Consider the following 23641-nt stretch of genomic DNA (forward strand, 5'->3'; position numbering starts at 1 on the left):
AGTGGAACAATTAGCACATGAACCTATTGAATGACATCGAATTTTTTTCTTTGAGTTGTCATCATATTTCGATACGACAAAATATGATTTCATGTAACCTTAGTATCATCATCAACTAAGTGATTACGCTCAAGTATATCATACTTTTAAATAAGTATTAATAATCGACATATGTACAAAACTAAAAAAAAACAATATTAGAAAGTATTAATATCTTGAAATTGAAAGTACAATTGGCGCTTCTGAGAAATACATACCTAAGGCAATAAAATAATAATTTTTAATAGACCGGAAAAAAAATAAGTATTAATAAGAGAAAATAGAATATCGTATTTCCTTTCTTCTAATTCAGGAAAAAAAAATAATACAGAAATAGATTAGTGTTGCACATAAATTATCTGGAAATATTAAGCTGACTTTTTTATTTTAGGAGATTCGTTTTATTCATTAACACAGATTATCTAATAGGAATCCTGGTTACGAAGATTAAAAATGAAAGAGAAATAAACAGAAACACATGAAGAATGAAAGTGATTTTTTCGTTTGTTTTTTTTAAAAAAAAAAAGAAGAAAACGACGTAAAGATTAAAAATATAAAAACAAACAGAAGGATAAACAACGAATGAGAATGGTAAGGAACTGTGAAAAAAGGTTCGATGACTTATGTGGAAATCTATATATATTCATATGTGTACATGAAATTGACATAGTGAATGTCTATGAAGGCGTGCGAAACAGTGCATTAAATACAACGATATAATTGTTCCATGTTTATAAGATAGAGAATACATATTAAAAAGAATGAGATAAAAGCACGCATTATATCGTATAGATAATCTGAAAATAAGACATCTAGGGTTTATTATATGTTTATTTGTTTTCAAAGGTGGCGCACACGTTTAAGAGGGTTAGACAAAAATTCAACCGGAGAGTTTGCAGGTGGTTCATCTGGTTTATCAAATGATAAAAGCTCCAGACAAGGATTGTTGGGTTGACTAAAAGGAAGTTGTCCAAAAGAATCTAAACATGTGAAAAAAAAAGAAAACAGAAACTTCTGATTTACTCAGGATTCCAATTAGAATCAATGACCAACAATAATGCTAAATGTATCAGAAATAATTATTATGTTGAAAAGAAAACACGAAGCCCAAATTGACAATTAGAATAGATTAATTTAAACGAGAATTATTCATTGAAATCACGAATTGTTATGTCCCGATAAGAATAGTGAACGGTAACTTTGGGGTCCGTTTATGGACCAATACTATGTGTATATTTTTATTGTATAATTGTTAACTACCTAAACTATTCATATTCACTTTCCTATTATTATAAGCTTTATTTTGACCCATAGACTATTTGCCGTTCTTGAGTTATCCCCAGTTTATTAATTACTGTTCCCCACATACACAGCCACTTTTGGCTGAATCTTGTACAGATGTTATTTCCTATTTTATGGTACGATGTGGTCAATTTAATTAGTATATAAACCCTGTGTGCTTGAAGTAAATGCTTCATATTACGGAGGCTGTTATTAGTGTTCTGGACTTAACTCGCTGGGCTAGGCAGAAAGCAGGACCGACAATGACTCTATACTGCTCGTATGGGTTTCGTGTGTCATTGGTCCAATCGATTCACTGCTCTCTAATTGGCGGGAATCATCGCGTCATACATCAACAGGGCATCCAGGAGGCAACACAAGTTATAACACGAACCGGTCTAAGTTAGAAAACCGCTGAATTTTAATAGGAACCCATGACCAGTGAAGTTCAACCGTGTTCAGTGTGAGAACAATACCAACTGAAGACCATGGAAGACGGTTGGGCATTATCGTCAATTAATTGAAGTTAAACTTATCCACTATTGTATACCGGCTCAATAGGCGAAAAATCAAGCGGTCCCGAGCGAGACTGAAGGTCTTGAGTTCGACTCTCAAATGTGGAATCGTGGATGAGCTCTTCCAGTGAATCTTATACGAGGACGAAACGTATTTCTAATACTTACACGTTTTCAATGGCTGTCCAACTTAAACCAGTTTGTGATTTCAGTAAAACTCAACAACCTCAACAACTCCACACAGAAAAATTATTCACTCTGATACCTGTGGATGTATCCCTATGTTTTAAATGTTAGACAGCAGCAAAAACTCAATGGCTAGGGTTTTTTCGACTTACCAATGTAGGTTCTTACTTTGGTGTTACACCTTCGGCTTAGATAACCAGGTAGTAATTCTGATCCTTAAACTAAAGGTATGATTTGAAGTCAAGTAAACAAATCTGTACATGGCAATTAAGTTAGCGATAACCAATGATAGATCATATTAATTTTGTACATTTTTCAAGTGACATTTTTCTTTTGAAATCATCCTAAACCATTACAGTAGTCACAATATACCGACATAAAAATGTTTAAAACAAAAATATAGTTAAAACAGTATAATTTTCCAGAACCAGACATGAAGATGAAAGCAGAAAGAAAAGAAAAAGCTCGCACCTGGAAATTAAACAATTACCAAAAATATTTACAAGATACAGATTACTTACGCGTATACTTTTTGAAAGATATGAATTGTGTGATCAGTTAGATAATAATAAAAGCCAACAGGGGAAACATTATTCAGATAGAGAATATATATATATATATATATATATATATATATAATAGACCCTTTAAAAGGTATAGTTACGATTGGAAAAATTATTTATAATATACAGTTAATGGCTGACTTACCGTAGATATAAATATATAAACTTTTAGCAAATAATCAAAGATTTAGGAAAGTTGGACTGTGGCCAAAACTGAAATTCAGGATGAATATATTATCCTACTTGGGACCTACAAATTTCATGTATCTGAGTAATGAACGCAGTCTTGATTTGGTAAACCAATTTATTGTATCAAGGAAAATCACACACTACATTTGTAAAGTATGAAAACAATACAATACACCATTTGCACATTTTCCTTGAATTATATCTTACAAACTCCATTGTTCTTCCATTCCCGTGGCTACTTCAACTGTTTCAGTTTTTCATTCTCTTCTCATTTTTCTCTTCTGTTACTAAGAATCCTATTTTCAGTTCCTGATACATGCTACTTATGTCTGTCCATCTAAGTAGTATGAACTACACCTGTATAGCAGTGTTAATTTTCGGACAGTGGTTCGAATCTACTACCTTTCTCTTTGAACGTTAATGTGCTATCCACTGAGCTACTGAATTTAGACAGCCACGGAATTGTTCAATGAGTATGAGGTTATGTAAGAGTTTGAATGATACCACTATTGATATTTGATCAGTCCTTCTAGGTATTTATGCGTCCTATGGGTATTGTCTGGACAGAGCCTTTAGTTACAAGTTTTAGTAAAGTTTAATTTAGTTTTATAAATATCAAATCATATTAAATACGCCCAAGGTTAAATTAGCAGAGATTATAAACATACTACGTACTGTGAATTTTTAAGTTGATAGGCGGATAAATTGACTAGATTATCAAAAACTAGAGAAAAAGCTAACACGTTTAATTGTCTGATGTGAATGGAGAAAGAAAGAAGCCGTGACAAACAACAGAAGCTATTTTTGAGAACACTATTTGACTTGATGGAATATTTGTAAAATACTAACATTAAGTTTTGCCCCTAGTTTATTCTATAAACGATGAGCTTTCATCTGATACATGATTAACTAACATAATCTTTGCTATTCAAAATTTGTTGTAATTTAAACGTTATCTTTTGTACTCCATTTTTCTACCCTAATGCTTTACTATTATTTATTTATTTCAACACATAAACATTGGTACAAGGGGGCACCGAATACAGATGAGCCACACAATAATAATGAGGCCAGCAGTAGTTATCATTGATATGTATGAGGGCTGTGATACTGTCCGAATGCCCAAACTGAAGCAAAAGGCTTTCTCAGGGGGCCACACCCGGAGCCTTTAACCTACAGGTCTAATCCACAAGGCAGTGAAGCACCGTCAGGTAATGCAGTCTCATGGTGACCGGTGACCAACAATAGGTTCATGACATTTGTTCACTCAGGATACTGGAGCCCATGTACACAATTGGTTTGGAATTAGGGTTTTACAACTCCCCTAGGTGGATCCTCCACATACACTAACCCGGTTAAAGCGTCGTATACTCGCTTTTCATCCTCGCAATTTCGTAAACAACACCCCCACCACGAGGAGGCAGTGAGTAGGACTTCCCTAGCAAAGGCTGCATATACGTGGCCATGTGAGATCATTTCGAGAAGGAGACTTGACTGTCACTACCCTCTGGCGTACCAGGGCTTTGGGGGCCCCTAATGCTTCGTTTGGACATAACCGTATTTTTCTAATTATTTCTGCGTTATGGTCATGTATGTCATCCATATATTCATGTTTTTTGCTTTAATCTGATTCGAGAATAAATCGAGTAGTGCTCCCAGTTAACTCGCTTGTCAACCAATCAGGAGATAGAATAGTTTTTGTCATTCTGTCCCAGGGTCATCTGGTCACAATCCGGATTCACGTATTACTAGCCTGAAGGTTGGACTAGATAGTCTTTCGAGTCAGGGCCTTAAACCAGATCGGGACAAATTCCCTCATGTATATACTAGTGGGTAAACGGGTCAAGGACCAAACAAATTCATGTGTACAAGTGTGTACAAGTACAGTGAAAACACTGAGATTCACTAACAATTAAGTTTTAAACAGTATGGAGTAATACTGAAGAATTGTTTCATTCAACTGAGAGAATAAACAACATGAGTTATGATTAAATAAAAAACCGTAAAGTTAATGTCAAGAGAAATAATTCCGAACAAGTGAAATGGAAATTCACAATTCGCAAAAACATGAAAATGATTTACTATTCAGTGGGATTCGTAAGAATTAACTCTTAAATGCAAACAACTGATCCAGTAACACGTTAAACTTAACGAACAATTTGCAAATGAATAAAATTTTCAGAATACAGTAAAACGAACTTGAACTATTGGAGTATCTTCAGTACCTTCAACAGTCTACGAGACAAATAACCAGCATTATATTTATGCATTCATATATCAACTTAACAATCTTGTAGTAGAAGTGAATTAGTTAACTGTGTCTGGATAATTTCATTAAGGTGGGAATTCCCAGTACCAGTGGATAAATCGGGTGTAGACAAAATTTCCGCATGATGTACAGAGATCCAGTTAGACATAAGGCGTTATATTCAATTTACTATTGTTAAACAGTTATCTAATCCCTAATTAAGTAGTGAGAATAATAAACAGCAGTGTCAATAAGAGTTTACAAAAAATGAAAATCTAAGTATAGAAGATAATAAGATAATTACAAGTTTCCATCTATCGATTTTTTTAAGAAACTATCTACATATGAGAGAAAAACTCTATCAACAAAACTGATATTAGATGTAGATAACAAGTGAAGGAAAGTAACAATGTCTTTGTGTAAAAAAAAATAATTAAATCATGAATGCTAGAAATTTACTAGAAAAGTTTTGTACGACATTTTAAGTAGTTCTTTCATTTATATACATATATATGGTAGGAAAAAAAGCCATTTACCATCAAAATTGGACGATATTCCAAAGTATTCTTCTTAATTCGACATTTTAAGAAAACTGTAGTTATAATGAATAAAATACAAGTTTATAATTGAACTTAAGATTGATTGTTACTGAAAAATAGGTCATACTAGTAATAAAAATTTGGAAAGAAAATAGAACCGCTAGACAAAACATAGTATATTAATCAATAAATTCTTTGGTTGTCAATCATGAAAAAAAAACTTTTTTGATTTTATATTTTAAAGACTTCAGATGTCATAGGAATTAAAATCAGTTACCATGAATGACGTGTGTGTGTATATATGTAAAATTACTCTTTGTTACTACACTTTTACATTTTATTGTCTCGTGTTATTTAAACAATACTTTCAATCAAAGCTCTTTTACAATTTCTAATATTATCATTTATATACAATAATTTGTTTTTATGGCGGTATTAAATGAAAAGGAAATTGCATGAAAATACCTAAATATTACACTTTTTAGTGAACAATAAACCAAAGATAGTTATCCTCAAATGTACAATTAAAATTACTTTCATTCAAATAGAATCTAAATGAAAGTAGAGAAACTTTCTAAGCAATAATGTTATAGTAACAATCCTCTATGATACAGTCATTTTAAAATTAATCAGTAAATATTGAACATATAATACACATTTATATAATATACGGATTAGGAAAATTTAAGAGAACAGAATTTATTTTAAGGAAATATTGAATTACCGATTGAAATGATTTAATATACAGTTTTCAGACCTTCATGGAAGTGAATCGGTGATTTATAGACTAAACTAGAAGCTGAAGTACTGTTAGAGTTAATTTAGTTAAAGTAAGTAGGTAACATTGTTATCCTTAAAATAACATCTATGACACAGATTTAAATTCATACTGTAATCATAAAAAACATGTTGATCATACCAATTTTCTATGGTGAAGTGAATTATGTGGACAACACTAATGAGAGTCAACTACGTATAAATAGTGATATAGAAAAATGTTTCTTGAAATGTTGATTAGAGAAGCAGAAAAGTAATAGTCTAAGAAATAGTGTTTTATTTCAAAATATATAATAAAAACAGAAGGTTTTGCACACAACAATATTAATGATGAAATGTCATCTGTTTGTTTAAGTTTTCTTCATTATACGACCAGAGAGCAAGAAAACACTAGGTAACACTGTGAACTTAGAACCTTGTTGATTCAAAACGAAAAGAAACGTAGGCACGATGACAATTATCTACTTACATAGTAAAAAATCATCTAATTAAAACAAAGAAGAAGGATACGTACAAAATTATTAGATATATTACTAACTACTGCCAGAATAGAGGAAATAAGAATAAAAAAAAACAATAAGGAATAAATAGTAAATCCTGTGCAACATTCCGCTACCAATAAAATGGCTATTGATTACCTCTAGTTGATAGGTTGCATAAGACTTGATAGTTTAAGTGCTAACAAAATTTTAGCAGTGATTCAGATGTCTATCCAGGAATTTGTCAAAAGAAAACCAAATATAACATTAGAAAAACAAATATTATAATTAAACACATACAGGTACCTTAATCCTCTATCGAAAACATCTTCCTGTTTGCTCAACTGACTACTGCATTTTCCTGTTTATTTACTTCAGCTTATTTCAATACATTTAGTAATCGACCTAACTTGTTACCTTTTCTAAATTCAAGGAAAGTTGTTTTAAGAGAATCTGTCACAGGTACTTACGATTAACGGATAGATCTTTTGTAACATAAGTCTAACATAAAGAATCACGTCTATGTGAACATGATTTCCGAATATTTTGAGGTTTTGTGATAGTGGTACCAATATACCTATTATTATTATTTATTATTATTATTACGATTATTACTTCTGCTATTCACAAAATCTTATTGATTAGGTTCTAAAATATCATAGAAATATCCCAACTGTTTCAGAGATAAATTGACGGAATAAAAAGCAGCAAACAAGTTGGAAAGGAACCTGTCTTCATCCGCCTTCCGTTCAATGAAGATGACATCCCATCAAGAATGGATAGGGGGATCAAGGCGGCACAGAAAAGAAGCTTCCCTGCTGCTGATTTCACTATACAACACTAAGTATTCCCTATACCATTCAAAAGCAGATCAATACCCTTCCGACGTCACCTCCAATTGCATTTATAAATTTACATTTACCTGGGCTAGGACTTACATTGGAAGGACAGAAATATGGGCCTCTACATGGTTTCTTAAACAGATTCCTAGGAACCTACGACTGAAAGGGAGTGTGATCTTTAAAAACGTATTGCCAGAAATCTAGATAGTGAATGTGAGCGTTGTATTTAAAATAATCAACAGAAAAAAATGTTACTCCATTTTGGAGAGGTGATTGCTATCAAACATTTCCAACACAACCTATGTATACAGAAGGAAATTTATAGGTATCATTACCAAGGTCTAACTCGATAATACAAAAGAATGTAATTAACATCTTATAACTTAATAATTTTAATTGTTAGCAGTGTATTACAACGAGACATTTCACTGTTAAATAATAGCTCAAATGAAACTCCATGGATAGGTACTGCAGTTTTACCATACCGCTATGGTACAACAGAACTCCAAATTATCTTAAAATAACACAGAATTAAAGTATATTACAAAACAACGAACACTCTTCGAAATACTTTAGTTCGCTTAAAAGAAAAACTCCCCTTCATGTCAACACAGGACTGTGTCTACAAATTAGGATGAGTCGATTGTGATGCCTTCTATATTAGAGAGTCATCTCGCGAAATCTTGACTGGAGCCAAAGAACATATTAGGTACACAAAGAAACCACCTAATAATACCGTAGAACTGGATAGACTTCAAACTAATATTTATTTTATTTATACAGAAGAAATATTTGAGTAGCCTTTTCTTTCCATGGTGAATGAACATTTGTTTGGGAATCTTTGTTAAATTTAATTTAATTTTCAACCTTATCCTCAATCTTCTTGTATTATCATTCTTTTGTCTTCTGATTTTTATCTCTTACATAATCAGACTGATGTTTATATATTTGCTTATTTTATCATGTTGAGCGACTACCCAGTCACTTATCATTACCATTACCTTTACATAACTTTTTAATTATTATTTCCCAAGTATGTTTATCCATACACATTGTAACCCTATTCTTTTGATTATTATGATTTTGGTTAGGTCTCAAACATTTATCTAAACTTCACAAACTAAAGTATTTTAAACACTTGTTAATAATTAAGATTATATTAATGATTGTAATTTTAGGCTGTATGCAGTTAATGAAAAACTGTTAAATTTGACCGCCGAAGTAGACTACATAAATGAAGGTCGAGAGTACATTAGAACAGTACTCAGAAATTTCAAGTAATGTGTTAATTGAAAATACCTCTGTCTAGTTCAAACTATTCTATCAGTTTCTCTGTAAGTATTTTCATTACATTGTGTTGTAATTGTCTAGTTATAACTTCAGTTTGTTGTTTTTGTTCTTAGTTGAATTCAAAATTACTTTTCCCTACTCCAATGTCGATCAAAACATGTTTCAGAAATAATAAGAACTTCCAGCTAGAATTAAGTTCATGATCTCCATGGCTTACGACACCTTCAATACAAGAAATGATTTGTAAACAAGTGGCGTACCTAATTATGAGCATTACTAAACAAATAAGTTGCTTATCTGAGCTCAGTAGCTAAGTGGATAACACGATGGCGTTTGAAGTAAACGATACCAAGTTCCAGTCCCCAATAGGACGAAACACGTGTCCTGGATCCTACTGCTAGCCACTATCGATCTGTGCTTAAAATAAATTAGTTTTATCCATATCATAGGACGACCAAATATATGAGCTACTCACATAATTACTGTTGGAGGATTGAAATGAAGACAGATGATATTAATAAAATAAAGAAAACCAATGGTGAAACATTAATCCAATCAGAACACAATCATTAGATAAAAAGTACGGCTATTTAAAATTATGTTTTAACTAGATAATACCTAGCCTATATAGATAAAAACGATATCAACTAATTTTATAAAATCGAAATGGGAACTGATTAAGACTGATGAACTCGTAGTTGATATTTGAACGCTCAAGACTACGAAGTTATTTACTAAGTAAACAACAAATAATCAGATAATTAAAATAACTCATAGTGTCATTGAATAAGGAAAAGAGAATTCAGCGAAGAAAATTTTCTTTTCGACCAAACCATTTACTTAAGCTGTACATTCTTATATACAGCTATGTGGAAAATGTATGTCTACAGGAGGCTAGGAAAGATTGTATTAGATGAAGAACTATTGAGTGTGTGTCATACTCGACAGATCCTCATCATAAACGGTTATCCACCTAGGTTCGTCGATAGCAACTTAACACCGAGACTTCGTCAGGAAAAAGCTTCGACAGTACAGAAGAAAACTTTGTTTATGAATATGGGATTTAAAGGAGACACAGATGCTGAAATCCTAAATAAACGAATTTCAAAATCGTTGAATAAAACATTTTACGCAGCTAAGCTTCGAATTGTTTTTTTCTAGCCGACCTACCATTTTGGGGTGTGTTAAGGATAAACTTCCGCTTTGGGCCACATCAATGTGTATCTATAAATTTACTTGCTCATGTGGGGCACGTTACATAGGCCGCACAAAGCGGTCACTTTCCCAACGCATCGCGGCACACTATCCGGCTTAGCTCTTAAAAGCAGAATGTAAAAAAATTACTAGTTCGATACAGGAGCATTTAATTAACTGAGGACACATCGCTCCAAAAGACTATTCTTTTAAGATAATTTACAGAGTCAAAGGAACCGGATCGAAGGGGGTTTCGAATCAATATTTTATTCACTGCTGAGGCATTGGCAATCCACGAACTCAAGCCTGAACTTTGCGTGCAGAAACGATTTGTCCAACCTCTCACCCTTCCTTGGCCCTAATTCCCTTAATGGGTATGTTTCTGGTTGCTGTTTTTTTTGCTGCACTTTTATTTGATTATTATCGATTTTTGTTTTTTGAAATTACTGTTTTGCATTTTTAACTGTAATCAGTTATCATTATTACTTTATACAAGTTTTCTTGATTATTATTCAGTCTATGACCTTTGTGTTTGTCGCTTTTCTTCATATCTGTCAATTGGACTATTATCTGACCCATAAATTATTTTCTTCCTTACTCCTTGATTAGTACGTAACCTCAATTGTTATTTATTGTCGAACCAATGTATAATGCAATCTTTCCTAGCCCCCTGTAGACATATATTTTCCATACAACAAATAATCACTGAAATAAGAACTTATCATAGAAAACAGCCTACAAATCTAGGTGAAGAAATGGACTGTTCATTTTGATAATCAATAACGTAAAAAATATTTACATGGAATTCTTTCTGTGATAACACGAGTCAACTGATATAACCTTGGAAGCTTACATAGTTTTATGAAATCAGAATAGCTGTTTCACCTTAGTATGAGACCTACTCTGGAGTGAGAATTCATAACTCTACCAGGGATTAATTCAAAGACAGTCAGGGTACGTAGAGAGCGCTTAAAGTTCGGTCTATCGAATTGATATTGAGTGGTTTTACAGGTCTAACCATCTTCTAATGCTAACTTTCGGTAAGCGCATCGCAACCGATATGGGTGGATTCCAATGGTTACGGTTTCTAACTAGAAGTTCTAGAATTACCTCTTAAAATCAGTACCCCATTAGTCGAACTAAGGTCAGACACTGACAAACCATAAAATCCAACATTCCCCATACCCCCCCCTTATGCAGATTGATGAATAGCTAATTTATCATAGTTGAATAGCTAATTACTGGCAAATTTAAAAGTGAAGTAGATTACGCATACCTTATAATTGTGAATATTTAAAATGGTTAATTCTTTCAGCTAAAATATGGTACCCGAAAGCAAATATCCTGAATTACTCGATTAACAATCAAAACTTCACAATAAATACATTCAATGATAAATTCATATTCAACAAAGAAAAAAACACCTTGAAAAGTTTAATGAATCTTGTATATCATTATCTGTTTTTGCTTACCTGGGAAATGCATTTTTGACTTATTTGTGCGTACACACATCTTTGACGAAGAATATGACTGTAAATCATAAGAAGGATGGGCTAAATCTGAAACTGTTGTTGTCATAGGCGCTGTTGCTGTATTTGTTTTCAAATTATTACTATTGGATGAAAGGAATAGTAATAATTCCGGACTAGGTACAGACTCAATAAACTGATCTGGTTTAAATGATCTTTGGTTTGACGGTATACTACCAACACCGCTTGTAATTGTAGGATTGTTATTAATACTATCATTCTTATTACTGCTATTGTTACCATTATTAGTAGTTGTATGAGTGAATTTAGGGGATCGATTTTCATTATTATTGGTATTATCATTTAGATTTTGCGTATTACTCGAAATTGATGAATTATTATTAATGACATCATTCAATGTATTGGACATAAAATGAAACGGGCTGAAGTTTGAAACGCACATTTCATCATCCAGAATATTTGGGGGATTCTGAAGTTGTTGTGGTGGTTGCTGTTGTATCTTACACGAATTTAATGAGGCTATAGATTCATGAATAACAGGGAAATGGCTAAATCTCTCCTGCATAGACGGAGTACTGGATGAGGTTTGTAAATTATGAGATGAATTTTGTGTATCCCTTATAAGAGTAACGTACGGGTCATCTTTACACTTGAGATTAGAACATGAAGAAAGATTACGATCATATGAACCGGATAATAACTGTCTATTGGATGGTGATGTTGAGGATAAATTAAAGGAATTGTTATATAGTTCTGACTGATTAGGTCTGCTTGAATCTGCTATTGCGGGTGTTTGATTGCCTTCCCATGATGTTATATTTAAATGCTTGCTGAGTGGCAGATGTGTTACACGATTTGAATCACAATAGCTAGTAGGAGGTGAAACAGTTGTTTGTTTCAAAGGTAGAATAGGGGAACGCGATCTCGATTCTATGTTTGGAGAAGTTTTGGGATAAAAATACTCATCATAAGGTTCAAAAACAGGCCTTTTAATACGTCTCGATGAAGTAAGTGAAGAACGCTGTGTTGCATAACTTGATGGTTCTGAAAAAGAACCAGGACTTAAATGTGCACTGGTAGCTGGGCGATTACCGAAATTATCTGTATTTTGATTACCAATTGATAGTGCCGACAAAAGATTATTATTAAAACAATCTTGAACTTCACTTCGAAAATTTTGAATATTTTCCGGACGAAATGAACTCAAATGATCACTTGATACAATAGATTTCATATTAGGATCTATTAAAGACGATCCCCGATTATGAGTTGAAAACTCTTGAGATCCGAAATGTATTTGAGGGATATGATTTCTAGAACTAGAACGTAGATCTGAATTGAAAGGTTGATTTGTTTCATCATCTAATATAATCTCTCGACATAACTCGTTAACACGAGATTCACCTATTACTACTCCACTAGTAGTATCTTGTTCGTGATACATCAAATTCTCAGCTTTCTTTTCTCGTTCAGCAGATGTAGTGAAATGCATTGATGAACTTGGCGCGTATGTAGCGTTCATATGTTGGTCAGTTATACTCTCAGGTGTAACAGAATGTGTTATACCAGGAATATGTTTCTAAACAAAGAAGAAATGAAATCTAAAGTAATATATAAACACCTTAATTTGAAGCAATTCCGACAATGGTTAAAGTTGACTCAAACAATTCGGTACTTAATCCTCCATTAAAAGAACAAAAATCCAATCCGATCGTTAAACAGGAAAAAATATCCTATTTATCTAGACACTTATTGTTTCCAGGCTTCAGGAAACTTTGAAAACCACCTACTTGACTTGCGTTGACGACTAAAATCATTGAATGAGGTTTCATTTTATCATGTATCAAAAATATAAACGAATAACTAGGATTGGGCAAGATGATTGTTGAGTTCATGAACCAATTTAAGTTAGATTACGACTAAAAATCTGGAGGCACTAGAAAGCTATTTCATCCCAGTATGGGACTCCTAAGTAGTGGACATCTATGACCTCACATGCAGAAATCGAATCAAAGACCTTTAGTATCTCGTGCGAACCGTTATTCTCTACACCACTGAGCCGGTATCCAATGGCAGACAAGCTTAAATTCAATCGATCCATGGTATTGAGCGACTATTTTCCATTGTCTCCGGTGGTCAACTTCCTCACACCATATACGGTTGAATTAGATTGGTCATGGCTTCTTAGTAGAACTCCGTGAATTTCCTCTAGAAACTAGTCACCAGTTATCACCTGATGATTGTAAACATAAGGTCGTGAAAATCGTTGAATTCTGTTGAGACCACGATCCAATGTATGATTACATTTGTTTTCACGTTTACAGGTGTTTTCAATAAAGATTGACAAGAAGAAACACACTACGAAAATGGTCTTCCCAAAAAAAGGCCATGCGACGTTTACTATAATAATAGGTAAACAAAAACCAAACATCATTCAGAAAGTTTTCATTTATTCGTCCTGAATGTTGTAACAGTAACTGCGAACTACCACTTAATATTGCGCGTATTACTTAAGACCAGAAACATTTTTCATCGATTAACAGTAGCATACAACTAATAAGTGCTAAGCAAAATAAGTCCCAAAATCATTATTGAATAATTATGTGTGTGCAAAATACTATTCCTTAGTTTCCACTAGCTAATAGTTTCATGTTCGATTCTCATCGATTCAACTGCAAAAGTTTTTTTGAAATCCGACTAAACAATAACAAATTACCGTTGATTCATATGCTTCAGTGTCTTACAACTGTGATGAATGCTACTCATGTACAAATCACAAGATGTATGCATCATAATCAAGTTCCTGAAATAAGACAGTTGATGAAACAAAATTTAGATATATGCAAAAATATTCTTTGAATTCCACTATACTTTGACATATCGGGTCAATTAGAAAACGACGAAATAATAAGTGCACACGATTGGCATGAGGATGAGACATACACTATTGGTGGCTTAACTTCCTAAGGGATATATATATATATATATATATTCTCGATTCGGTTAGTCAATGAATTTGGTAGGTTGGACTCGTGTAAAGGAAAATTGCATATCAGTAATAACTTTCGGACACCGCACGACGCAACATTGTTTATTATAGTGACATAGCGATGCAACTATAAATAGCTTTAATCAGTGATCTACTGAAACGACTTAAAACTTCGAGTACATAAACAGTTTTTTATTTTGCGAACACTTACTGGAGCAATGAAAAACCATATTAAAGTGAAGCAGCATGTTTCAGTAAGAAAAGTGTAGAAAACATACATGTGAATACACGAAGTTCTATAAAATAATAACAAATCAATTCCAACGGTAAGTTAAGACTAACATTGTAGGAGCAAGTTTATTAGGTGGTAGGTTGGTGGTAATGAATGCTACTCAAAAGATTGTTTGTAGGTAGTGTGTAGCGGAAAGTGACGTCAAAGTCTCTACAATTGTCAAAAGGAGTGAAGAGTTTCAGTGCATCGGCATAACACGTAGACAGCAGAAGAGAAGACGGTTCAGACTGCATAACACACCGAAAGACGCAGATGGAAGATTGAACGTATGTGTATCATGTTAACAATTCATAACCTTTCGCAATAAATAAACATTCCTCCTGCTTCTTGTCATTTACATGTGGAGATAGTTAGCAGGAAACCATAAACCTACGTTTTGTACCAGTCGACACTCATCAGCAAACCATAGATACAAATCCAATGGAATTGATGCTCCCAGTGAGATTCGAACCCATACCAGTCAGCTAGCTTGATAGTTTACGTCGTTATTAATGAACTGTGTCGGGCTGCAACAGAACTCTTTTAAAACTGAATCTTGCTATCTACTACTATCCTGATAATTAAACTGCCATTCCTGTCGATAACACATGTCATTAAGTATGTATAGATGAATTTCTAAAGAGTGACACCATTCCAACAACAAAAGCCAAACCAAAAGAGAATGAAATGTTTAATGTGTCCTGTTAAATAAGAGTCATTAATGAGAAGTTTAATCAGTTAAAAGATTATTTCATGTCATAATCAACAAAGAATAGTTTTTTTTAAAAAAAAAATTGATTAGAAGTTATGCTGAAGCTAATTATAAGCATCGGAACAAAGACAAGAGAAAAAACTCTCCATGATACATACCTTTAACAAAACCGGTACTGTTTGCTTAAGCATATATATATATATATATATATATATATATATATATATATATACATGCGCTTAATGTGGATCAATAATGTGCAAAACAAGGAAATTAGTTCATACTACTAAGTACGGTAAGAAAGCATCGCTATGTATGTATACATACGAATTAACAGAACAAGGTAATCCATAATAGTACAATTTGAACAATGTTATCAAAAAAGCAGCAGTAAAAAAAAGAGAAAACGAAAATAAAATATGACTAACTGGTATGTCTGATATTGATCCAGGAAATTCCAGTGCCATTGAAACAGATGAAGTAATCGGTGTTTTAGTTCCTGTTCGTATAGAAACATCAGCTTCACTTAACTGATCAGTTGTATTTGAAAAAAACGGATCATTATTATTACTGACTGCATCACCATCCGATAAGTAAGAGAATTTGCCTTCTTTACGGTTGATCAACTTTATCAAATAATAATAATGGTGATGATGATGGCAACGAGGATTATGTGTGTTTATTATGTGAAAAACATAACGAAGAAAAAAACAACAGTAGTATAAAGTTGATTACTTGCAGAATAACAACAACAATGAAAAGGAAAAAGAAACCATGGTATATGCAACTTATCAGTTAGTAGTTTAAAAGAAGATATTTTATGATACCATTACTAACTATATTTATTACGTATTAATAGATAGACTGACCCATCATCAAAAAATACTACACATTAAATTTCAGATGAATTCCGACATTTTTAAATCTGTCTGATGAAATCGTCGCAAAATAATAGCAATGAACATTTGTATATTTCGATAGACAAATTCCAATATTGAGGACATTAAATACTTGTTTCGATAAAGAAATTTTTAGATAATTCAATGGGTGAAAGAGATTTAAAACCTGGTACAACAAGTATAACGATCTAGTTTTCCACATATCTCAAGAACATAGAAAGTGGAGTTTATGAAAGAGAGCAGCTTAAAACATGAAAAGTTCATAATGATATATATAAAGTTTAGAGGAATGTAACAAAAAGCGTATCATCACAATTAGCGATCCACTTTGAATATCTATAACTCTACAAAAAATATTTAAGATCTAAAATCAAGTACCAGGCAAAACTAATCGCATTCTGCGAGCAACAGTGATATTATGTACTTTGAATAGCTTGACAATTTTTCAATATAATTTAAACTTAGTTGACATAGAATCCATGTAACAATTTTCTTTATTAATTACCGTATTCCTTTAACAGTGTACAGGTTTGTGCTTTCCTGTTCAATAAATGTTTTATGTGTAAATTTGCAATACTATCTGACTGTTCAAATTGACGTGTGTGAGAGGAATCCGAATTTGTAAACCAGTGGTTGAAAGCAGAATTGCTTAACTGCTAATATAAGTCGTATATTTTACGTAAAACACAATAATTGAAAAATTACAACCCAATTAACTAATTTATATACTTTACATGTAACATTAAGTTTCACCCTGAAATTTACCACTCTCAAACTCTACTCCAAATCAGTAATGCTTCAAAAATACCGATAGACAAAAGCTGTGCACTTAAATGGACCCAAATTGCTTATTTAATCACTTGGATAGAAAGGAAAGATTGTTGGATGAACTAATGTATATGTATCTTTGTAATTTAAACTCAAAATCCGTAATAAAATGAGAAATAAATTAAAAGAATAAGAAATTGGAAATTTTAGGACATTTTTTCAGCAAATTCAGTTATATTACTTCCAAACTGTAAATTTGTACAGTATCCTATGAAATTCGCTATGAACTCAGTTATTAATATCAGCATTCAAATATCATAAGTTTTATACGATAGCGGATTTCGAGTTTATTCAATATTACCTCCAAGTATAAAACCTTGAAACAAAAGGAGTACAAAAATAATACAAATCGTCTGTATTTAGATAGATAAAGCTATGAAAATTCAACAGACTTGTGGGGATTTACACTTTAGTCTATCAATTATAACTATTGTATGAGAGCTAATAACATCAAAACAACTGTCAACAAACATCGAAGTCAGAATCTTCAATATGAACGTCAAGATGGTTCTACTATACGGGGCTGAAACTTGAAGAACTACCACAATCATCATCAAAAATATACAAGTATTTCTCAACAATTGTCTACGTAAGATACCCAATGTCTGTTAGTCGGATATTATCAGCAACAGTCTACTGTGGGGGAGGGGGAACAAACCACCTTCCATCTGAAGAGAAAATTAAGAAAAGACGTTGGAGGTGGACAGGACATACATTGAGGAAATCATCAAACTGCATCACGAGGCAAGTGCTAACTTGGAATCCTGAAGTCAAAGGAAAGAGAGGCAGACCAAAGAGCACATCGCACCAGGAATGCCGGAGAGACATCATAAGAATGAACAGCACTTGCAAACAGCTGGAAGGTAGAGCTCAGGAGAGAGTCGGTTGAAGAATTCTGGTCGGCAGTCTATGTTCTAAGAGGGATAACAGGCATAAGTATATCATAACATGAATCAACTGGATGAATAAACTTTACCAAGGAAACTGAAATTCAAACTAGTACACAACTACACATTTAAACATATTCTACTTAAATAAATTTAAAAAAGAAACATAACTAACAGATAAATATGCATATACATAATTGGTAATGACAATAATGACGTAGCTCTTTATTATCATTTTCACCGACAAATGGAATTGTATTTTATGCATCACATGACTAATATATTAAAAATTCGAATGTTAACATGTCGAAGAGGTTTTGATTTTGTAAGGAATCAAATTGAATGAATGAGTTGTTAGGAAAGAAATGCATTCATATTTAATAGTTTGAGGAATTAAAAAAGTCCAAACAATGTTTAATTTCTTGTGACTATGTAATGAAATTTTATACGTCTATAACCATTTTTCTTTAGTACGTCTAAAGAGATTTGTTTTGGTTCTATTTCGAAATACCAATGACTAGGTCGAAAATGAAACACTTAGACTTTACGGCGAGTCTGCTACTGAATTCATATTGAATGCTTCACAATTTCAGAATCAGTCAATTTAGGATACTTCGTGACTATCGTCTACTAGTAATAGATTGCATATGGTTGAAATTCATCACAAACCAAAACTTAAATAATTTCCACAAACCTTTCAGGATAACATTTGTTTGGGAGGTAGTATTCTCCACAGATTAATCTCATTCGGGGTACCACCCAAAGCTAATGAACAATCAACAGTTGCTTCGTCCTAGTATGGGATTTATTAGTAGTTCCCTCTGGTTTTTCAACTATATACCGAATGAGATCAATGTGTAAGAAATACTATAAATAAAATAAATCTCCACAAAACCCCCTCAAATAATATTTATTTTACGAAAAGTTTTTTAAACTTTCAGATAATCTATATGTGTAATGAAACAAATGTCAAATAATCTAGGATTAACTAGTGATTTCTGTTTAAACTATTAATCCCCTTAAAATTACATTAAAACTTATCATAATCATTTCATGAACTAATTCATATCCTCAGATTACAATAAATATCAGGAATAAGTGACGAATGATATAATATATTATAATATTTTTAAATATTTCTAATGTATCATCTTATATAATGAGAAAAAATTGAAATGGAACAGTAACTTTTTGACAAAATGCATCACAAGTATGAACTCTGTTTTGTTTACTTCAGTTTGAGCAGGCAAGTTGTATCATTAGTTCTCAGAAAAGGTAGAGAACATAAGTCTATGTTTTGTAATTCAGTGAAATACCAAACATTAGTATGAGGGTAGACATAGATGCTCTATACACGTATGACAACGGTAATTTTGCATCAATAAAGCTGAAATATGAATTAATATCATTAATATTTGTTACCATTGTTTTTCACAAACAAGTCTTATTCAGACAACCATTAAAAATCTGGAAGCACTGAACGGCTATTTCATCGTGGTATGGGGGCTCACCAGAAGTGCACATCTACGACCTCGCATACAGGAATCGAATCCAAGACCTTTAGTCTCATAAGCGAACTCTTAGCCCATAGACTGCTGATTCGGTATCCGATGGTACTGCGTAACTTCAACCAATCCACGATATTGCGAGACCATAGTGACTAGTGGAGTTCAACCATATCGGGTGTGAGATAGTTATCCACTCCAATCAATAGAGGATGGGCGCACAATATCGTGAAGTTGCACATTAACACCGTCAAATACCGGGTCAGCGATCTAGAGGTTAGGCATTCGTGCACAGGACCGAAGGTATTGGGTTCAATTCCCGGACGAAAGGTCGTAGGTACACACTTCTGCTGAGTCCTATTCTGGGACAAAACCGCCGTCTAGTGATGATTTCAATAAAATTAGTCCGTGATTTAAAATCTATGAAAGTTTTCTACAAACCCCATACTGATGAAATAAAATTGTCAATGTCTACAATATAATGGCTAGTACATAATGTTAACTTGGATGAGATTAAATGTTAATTGAATTTAAACAATTAATACTCATAATAAATAAAAATAATATAGGGTGATAGAAATCATAGTAACTGAGGGTTAGATCAAATGTTTAGTTGAAGATTATAGAATGCATAGAATGTGAATTAGGTAGGACTTCCAAAGATTCACAAGAATAATACTGCACTAAGATCAGTGGTTGATCTTACAAATTCACCAACCTACAACCTAGCGAAATACTTAGCTAGGATACTTAAACTGTATGAAAAGCTGATCAATCATGGAACTAAAAACTATATGGAATTTAAGAATATTATTGATATCATCGATATAGAAGAGGATGAAATAATGGCAAGTTTTGGTGTTTCTTCCATATTTACTAACGTACTTATCAATAGAGCGTTGGATATTATTTATGTTTGTTTAGAATCTGGTTCGGATTTGAATTTACGTTGCCCATTAGATCCATCTGAGGTTATCAAATGCTCGAAACTATATTTAAGATCCACCTTTTTCATATTTCGAGATCTTTACAGACAAAAAGAAGGTATAGTTATGGGCTCCCCAGTTTCTCCGTTTGTGGCGAGTTTATTCATGCATTCCCTAGAAACTAGCGCAGTCGCAAGAAGTGTATGTCCACCAAAGGTCTGGTTACGGTATGTAGATGACATTTTTGTTATCATTAAACAGAATTGTTTAGAAGAATTGAACATACTCATTAGATTTTATTTGAGTAACCTAAATATACAGACAATTGATTTACAGAATTTAACATGTCGTCTTCGCAAACACCTACACTAACTTTAAGAGTGTGATTTGAAGAAGTATTACAATGCGAAAAAAATTATGTGGAATCTAGAATATTCTTCATGGAAAAATAAAAGGGTATCATTAATGTGACTGAAGAGATTGAAATAAGTCTAAACAGTAGAAAGTAAACGACAAATTGAAAGGTGAGAAAGACCCTATTAGAACCACAGTTTGTCAACAACACCAGCTAATTTCAGTCGTCTATGTTCACAAAGAAGTAACTCAGAACGTAAATAACATTCTTGACTATCTATTTTCTAACGGTTAAAAATAGTAGGGACACTAGGCTAGTACTGAATAATTAAATATTTTAACTCCAGGTACACATAAAACTGAACACCTAATAATACCAACAATTAGTTATATATAACGTAAAAATCAGCACATATGTTTGTCCATTCAATCAGTGATTAATGCTTTGAAGATATCCATAATCAAACACTTGTAAATTATCCATTTCTTCTATTTTCATACATCATGTTCCAGCTCCCAGTAATGAAAGAGAACCGCTGTTTGTGCCGTTAGCAGCACAATATACGAAACGTAATGTTTTCGAGAAATTTTCAGTCACTATAATTGCCATTAGACGGCTAGAGACAATCGGTGAGTATCTATGGATATAGATTTTGCGCTAGTGAGTGACAAACTCCAGGTACGAATATCTAAGAGAGTTCCAGTCTTTTCATGGTTCAGGATATACCCAACTGATAATTGATGAAATCTAAGTCGAGACTTTTTATTACTGGCTCCAACCATTAAGAACGAAATAAGGTGCAACTTGATATCAAGTCACTTGGTTTAATGGATATATTGTGAGCTCGATAGGTATGTTCCGGTCAGTTCTCCTGAAAACCCATCATTCTTCACCACCTAGTGAATGATTAGTGTAGCCATGGTAGTCAAGCTGATGCTTTTATGATTATTGCAACAAGATCTTCGGCCTTTCTTTTTTTATTTATTTAAACACATAAATATTGGTACAAAGGGGCACCAGATATGTATCGACATTTCTCAAAACCAATGGGGTAACCAACGCTAAAAGCCTGTCAGTTCATACCTTTTTATACTACAATAGATGTCTTAACACCTTATTAACTTTAACTAATAATTTCATAAATACACACTATCGACTTTTTCTGGTTTGCTACGTTTTAGGCTTGTCACGACCTTTTGAATTTCGGTAAGAGTTATAAGGACAATCCCAATGTTTCATACTTAGAAGTCAAAAGGTTGAAAGAATATTACTTAATAGTTTATAAGTTAAAAAGATGTGTTAATATATCGCACAAAAAAATCAAGTTTACTTTGTAAACAAATACAACTAAATATAAACATACTTCTGCTATATCTCTATTGGTTTTTGATTCATGTGGTTCATTGAATTCAGTATATCGTAATAAAATTTTGTCCATATCTGAACTAGCATATTGAAACAACTTTTGTGAACTCGTAAATACAATTAAAGCTATTTCACAATCACACAATATACTCAACTCGTATGCTTTTTTCATCAAACCCAATTTACGTTTCGTGAATGTAACCTGAATAGGAAATAAATATTTTAAAAATAATCTAATATGGATGTATGATAACAAAATAAATAAAAGAATAATAAAATAATCACCGACATGTAATATGTATAGTAAGGGCTGTATCAAAGATATCATGTAAGGATTAATAATGTTTATAATAAAGATGAAATATATTTGTGTACATAATCTAAGTAATTTCTTGGAAGTCGTAAGTCAAAACTATTGGGACGACTGGACTAAAAGAAAATATTTGCTGAATTGTCTTTAATTCTTCGTCAATGATACAATGAGCTGATTTCATTAGTTGACAAATATTCTGTTTGATTAAGCGTTTCATGAAGGTGAATTTAAGTAGCCGATTGGTTTCATAACGATTTCACTCCAACTTCACAACCATTGAGAAAACTTAGGAGCACCGTTTAGTTGTTACGTTGTGGCTTGGGACTTTTCAGAAGTACGAACTACATTAGGAATCAAAACCAAGACCTACAGATTTCGAGACGAGAACGTTCCCCTCCCAAATAGGTTAGAATTCAATGACACTCATTTCCAATTTCAGTTAACGATAAGTGGTAATCATTCAATCCCGTTGTTGGGTAACTGGAGTGCTTGCCACATTTTAAATATTTATCTCAAAGTTAGTCACTAGCAAGCATACAATATTTCATAGAAAAAGTGAAAAGTAAACACTGTAATCCATGACATACCTGACGATTTCGTTCGTCTGTAATCTTCTTGATGAGTATTTTTTTGCGACCCATGAAGTAAAATTTAAATAATTCCAAAAAAACTATAATGATATGGTAACACAGATGAAAACATTGAGAACGTCAGCAACAAAAAAAACTAAGAACAAACAGAGAATCAAATAAGACAAAATTACAATAACAACGAGAGGAATAAAAAAAAGTGAATAGATAGTCTTCCTTTTCAAATACAATAAAAAAATTGTAATAACTGTAACAAGATATGCAGGCTAGAAGGATACCAAATAATAGTTGGGGAATTATATTATTCTATCTAAGGTGATGATAACAGAGAGAAAAATATGACAAGTTAAAATAATTGCTCTTGTTTTT

At 32.7% G+C, this 23641-nt stretch overlaps 1 protein-coding gene across 1 annotated transcript; it reads right to left on the minus strand.

Moving 5' to 3' along the window:
• Positions 1–879: 879 nt before the first annotated feature.
• On the minus strand, positions 880–23323 carry Smp_129430 (putative myocyte-specific enhancer factor 2a; the record flags this gene model as incomplete). The annotated part of the gene is made up of 6 exons (XM_018799114.1): positions 880–1019; positions 11615–11856; positions 12073–13211; positions 16033–16230; positions 22368–22571; positions 23270–23323. 6 exons carry the CDS (start codon positions 23321–23323, stop codon positions 880–882), a joined length of 1977 nt encoding a protein of 658 aa, XP_018650935.1.
• Between the last annotated feature and the right edge of the window lie 318 nt (positions 23324–23641).

The sequence above is a fragment of the Schistosoma mansoni genome, chromosome 3, assembly GCF_000237925.1.
Source record: "Schistosoma mansoni strain Puerto Rico chromosome 3, complete genome".
In the NCBI taxonomy this organism is placed as follows: Eukaryota; Metazoa; Platyhelminthes; class Trematoda; order Strigeidida; family Schistosomatidae; genus Schistosoma; species Schistosoma mansoni.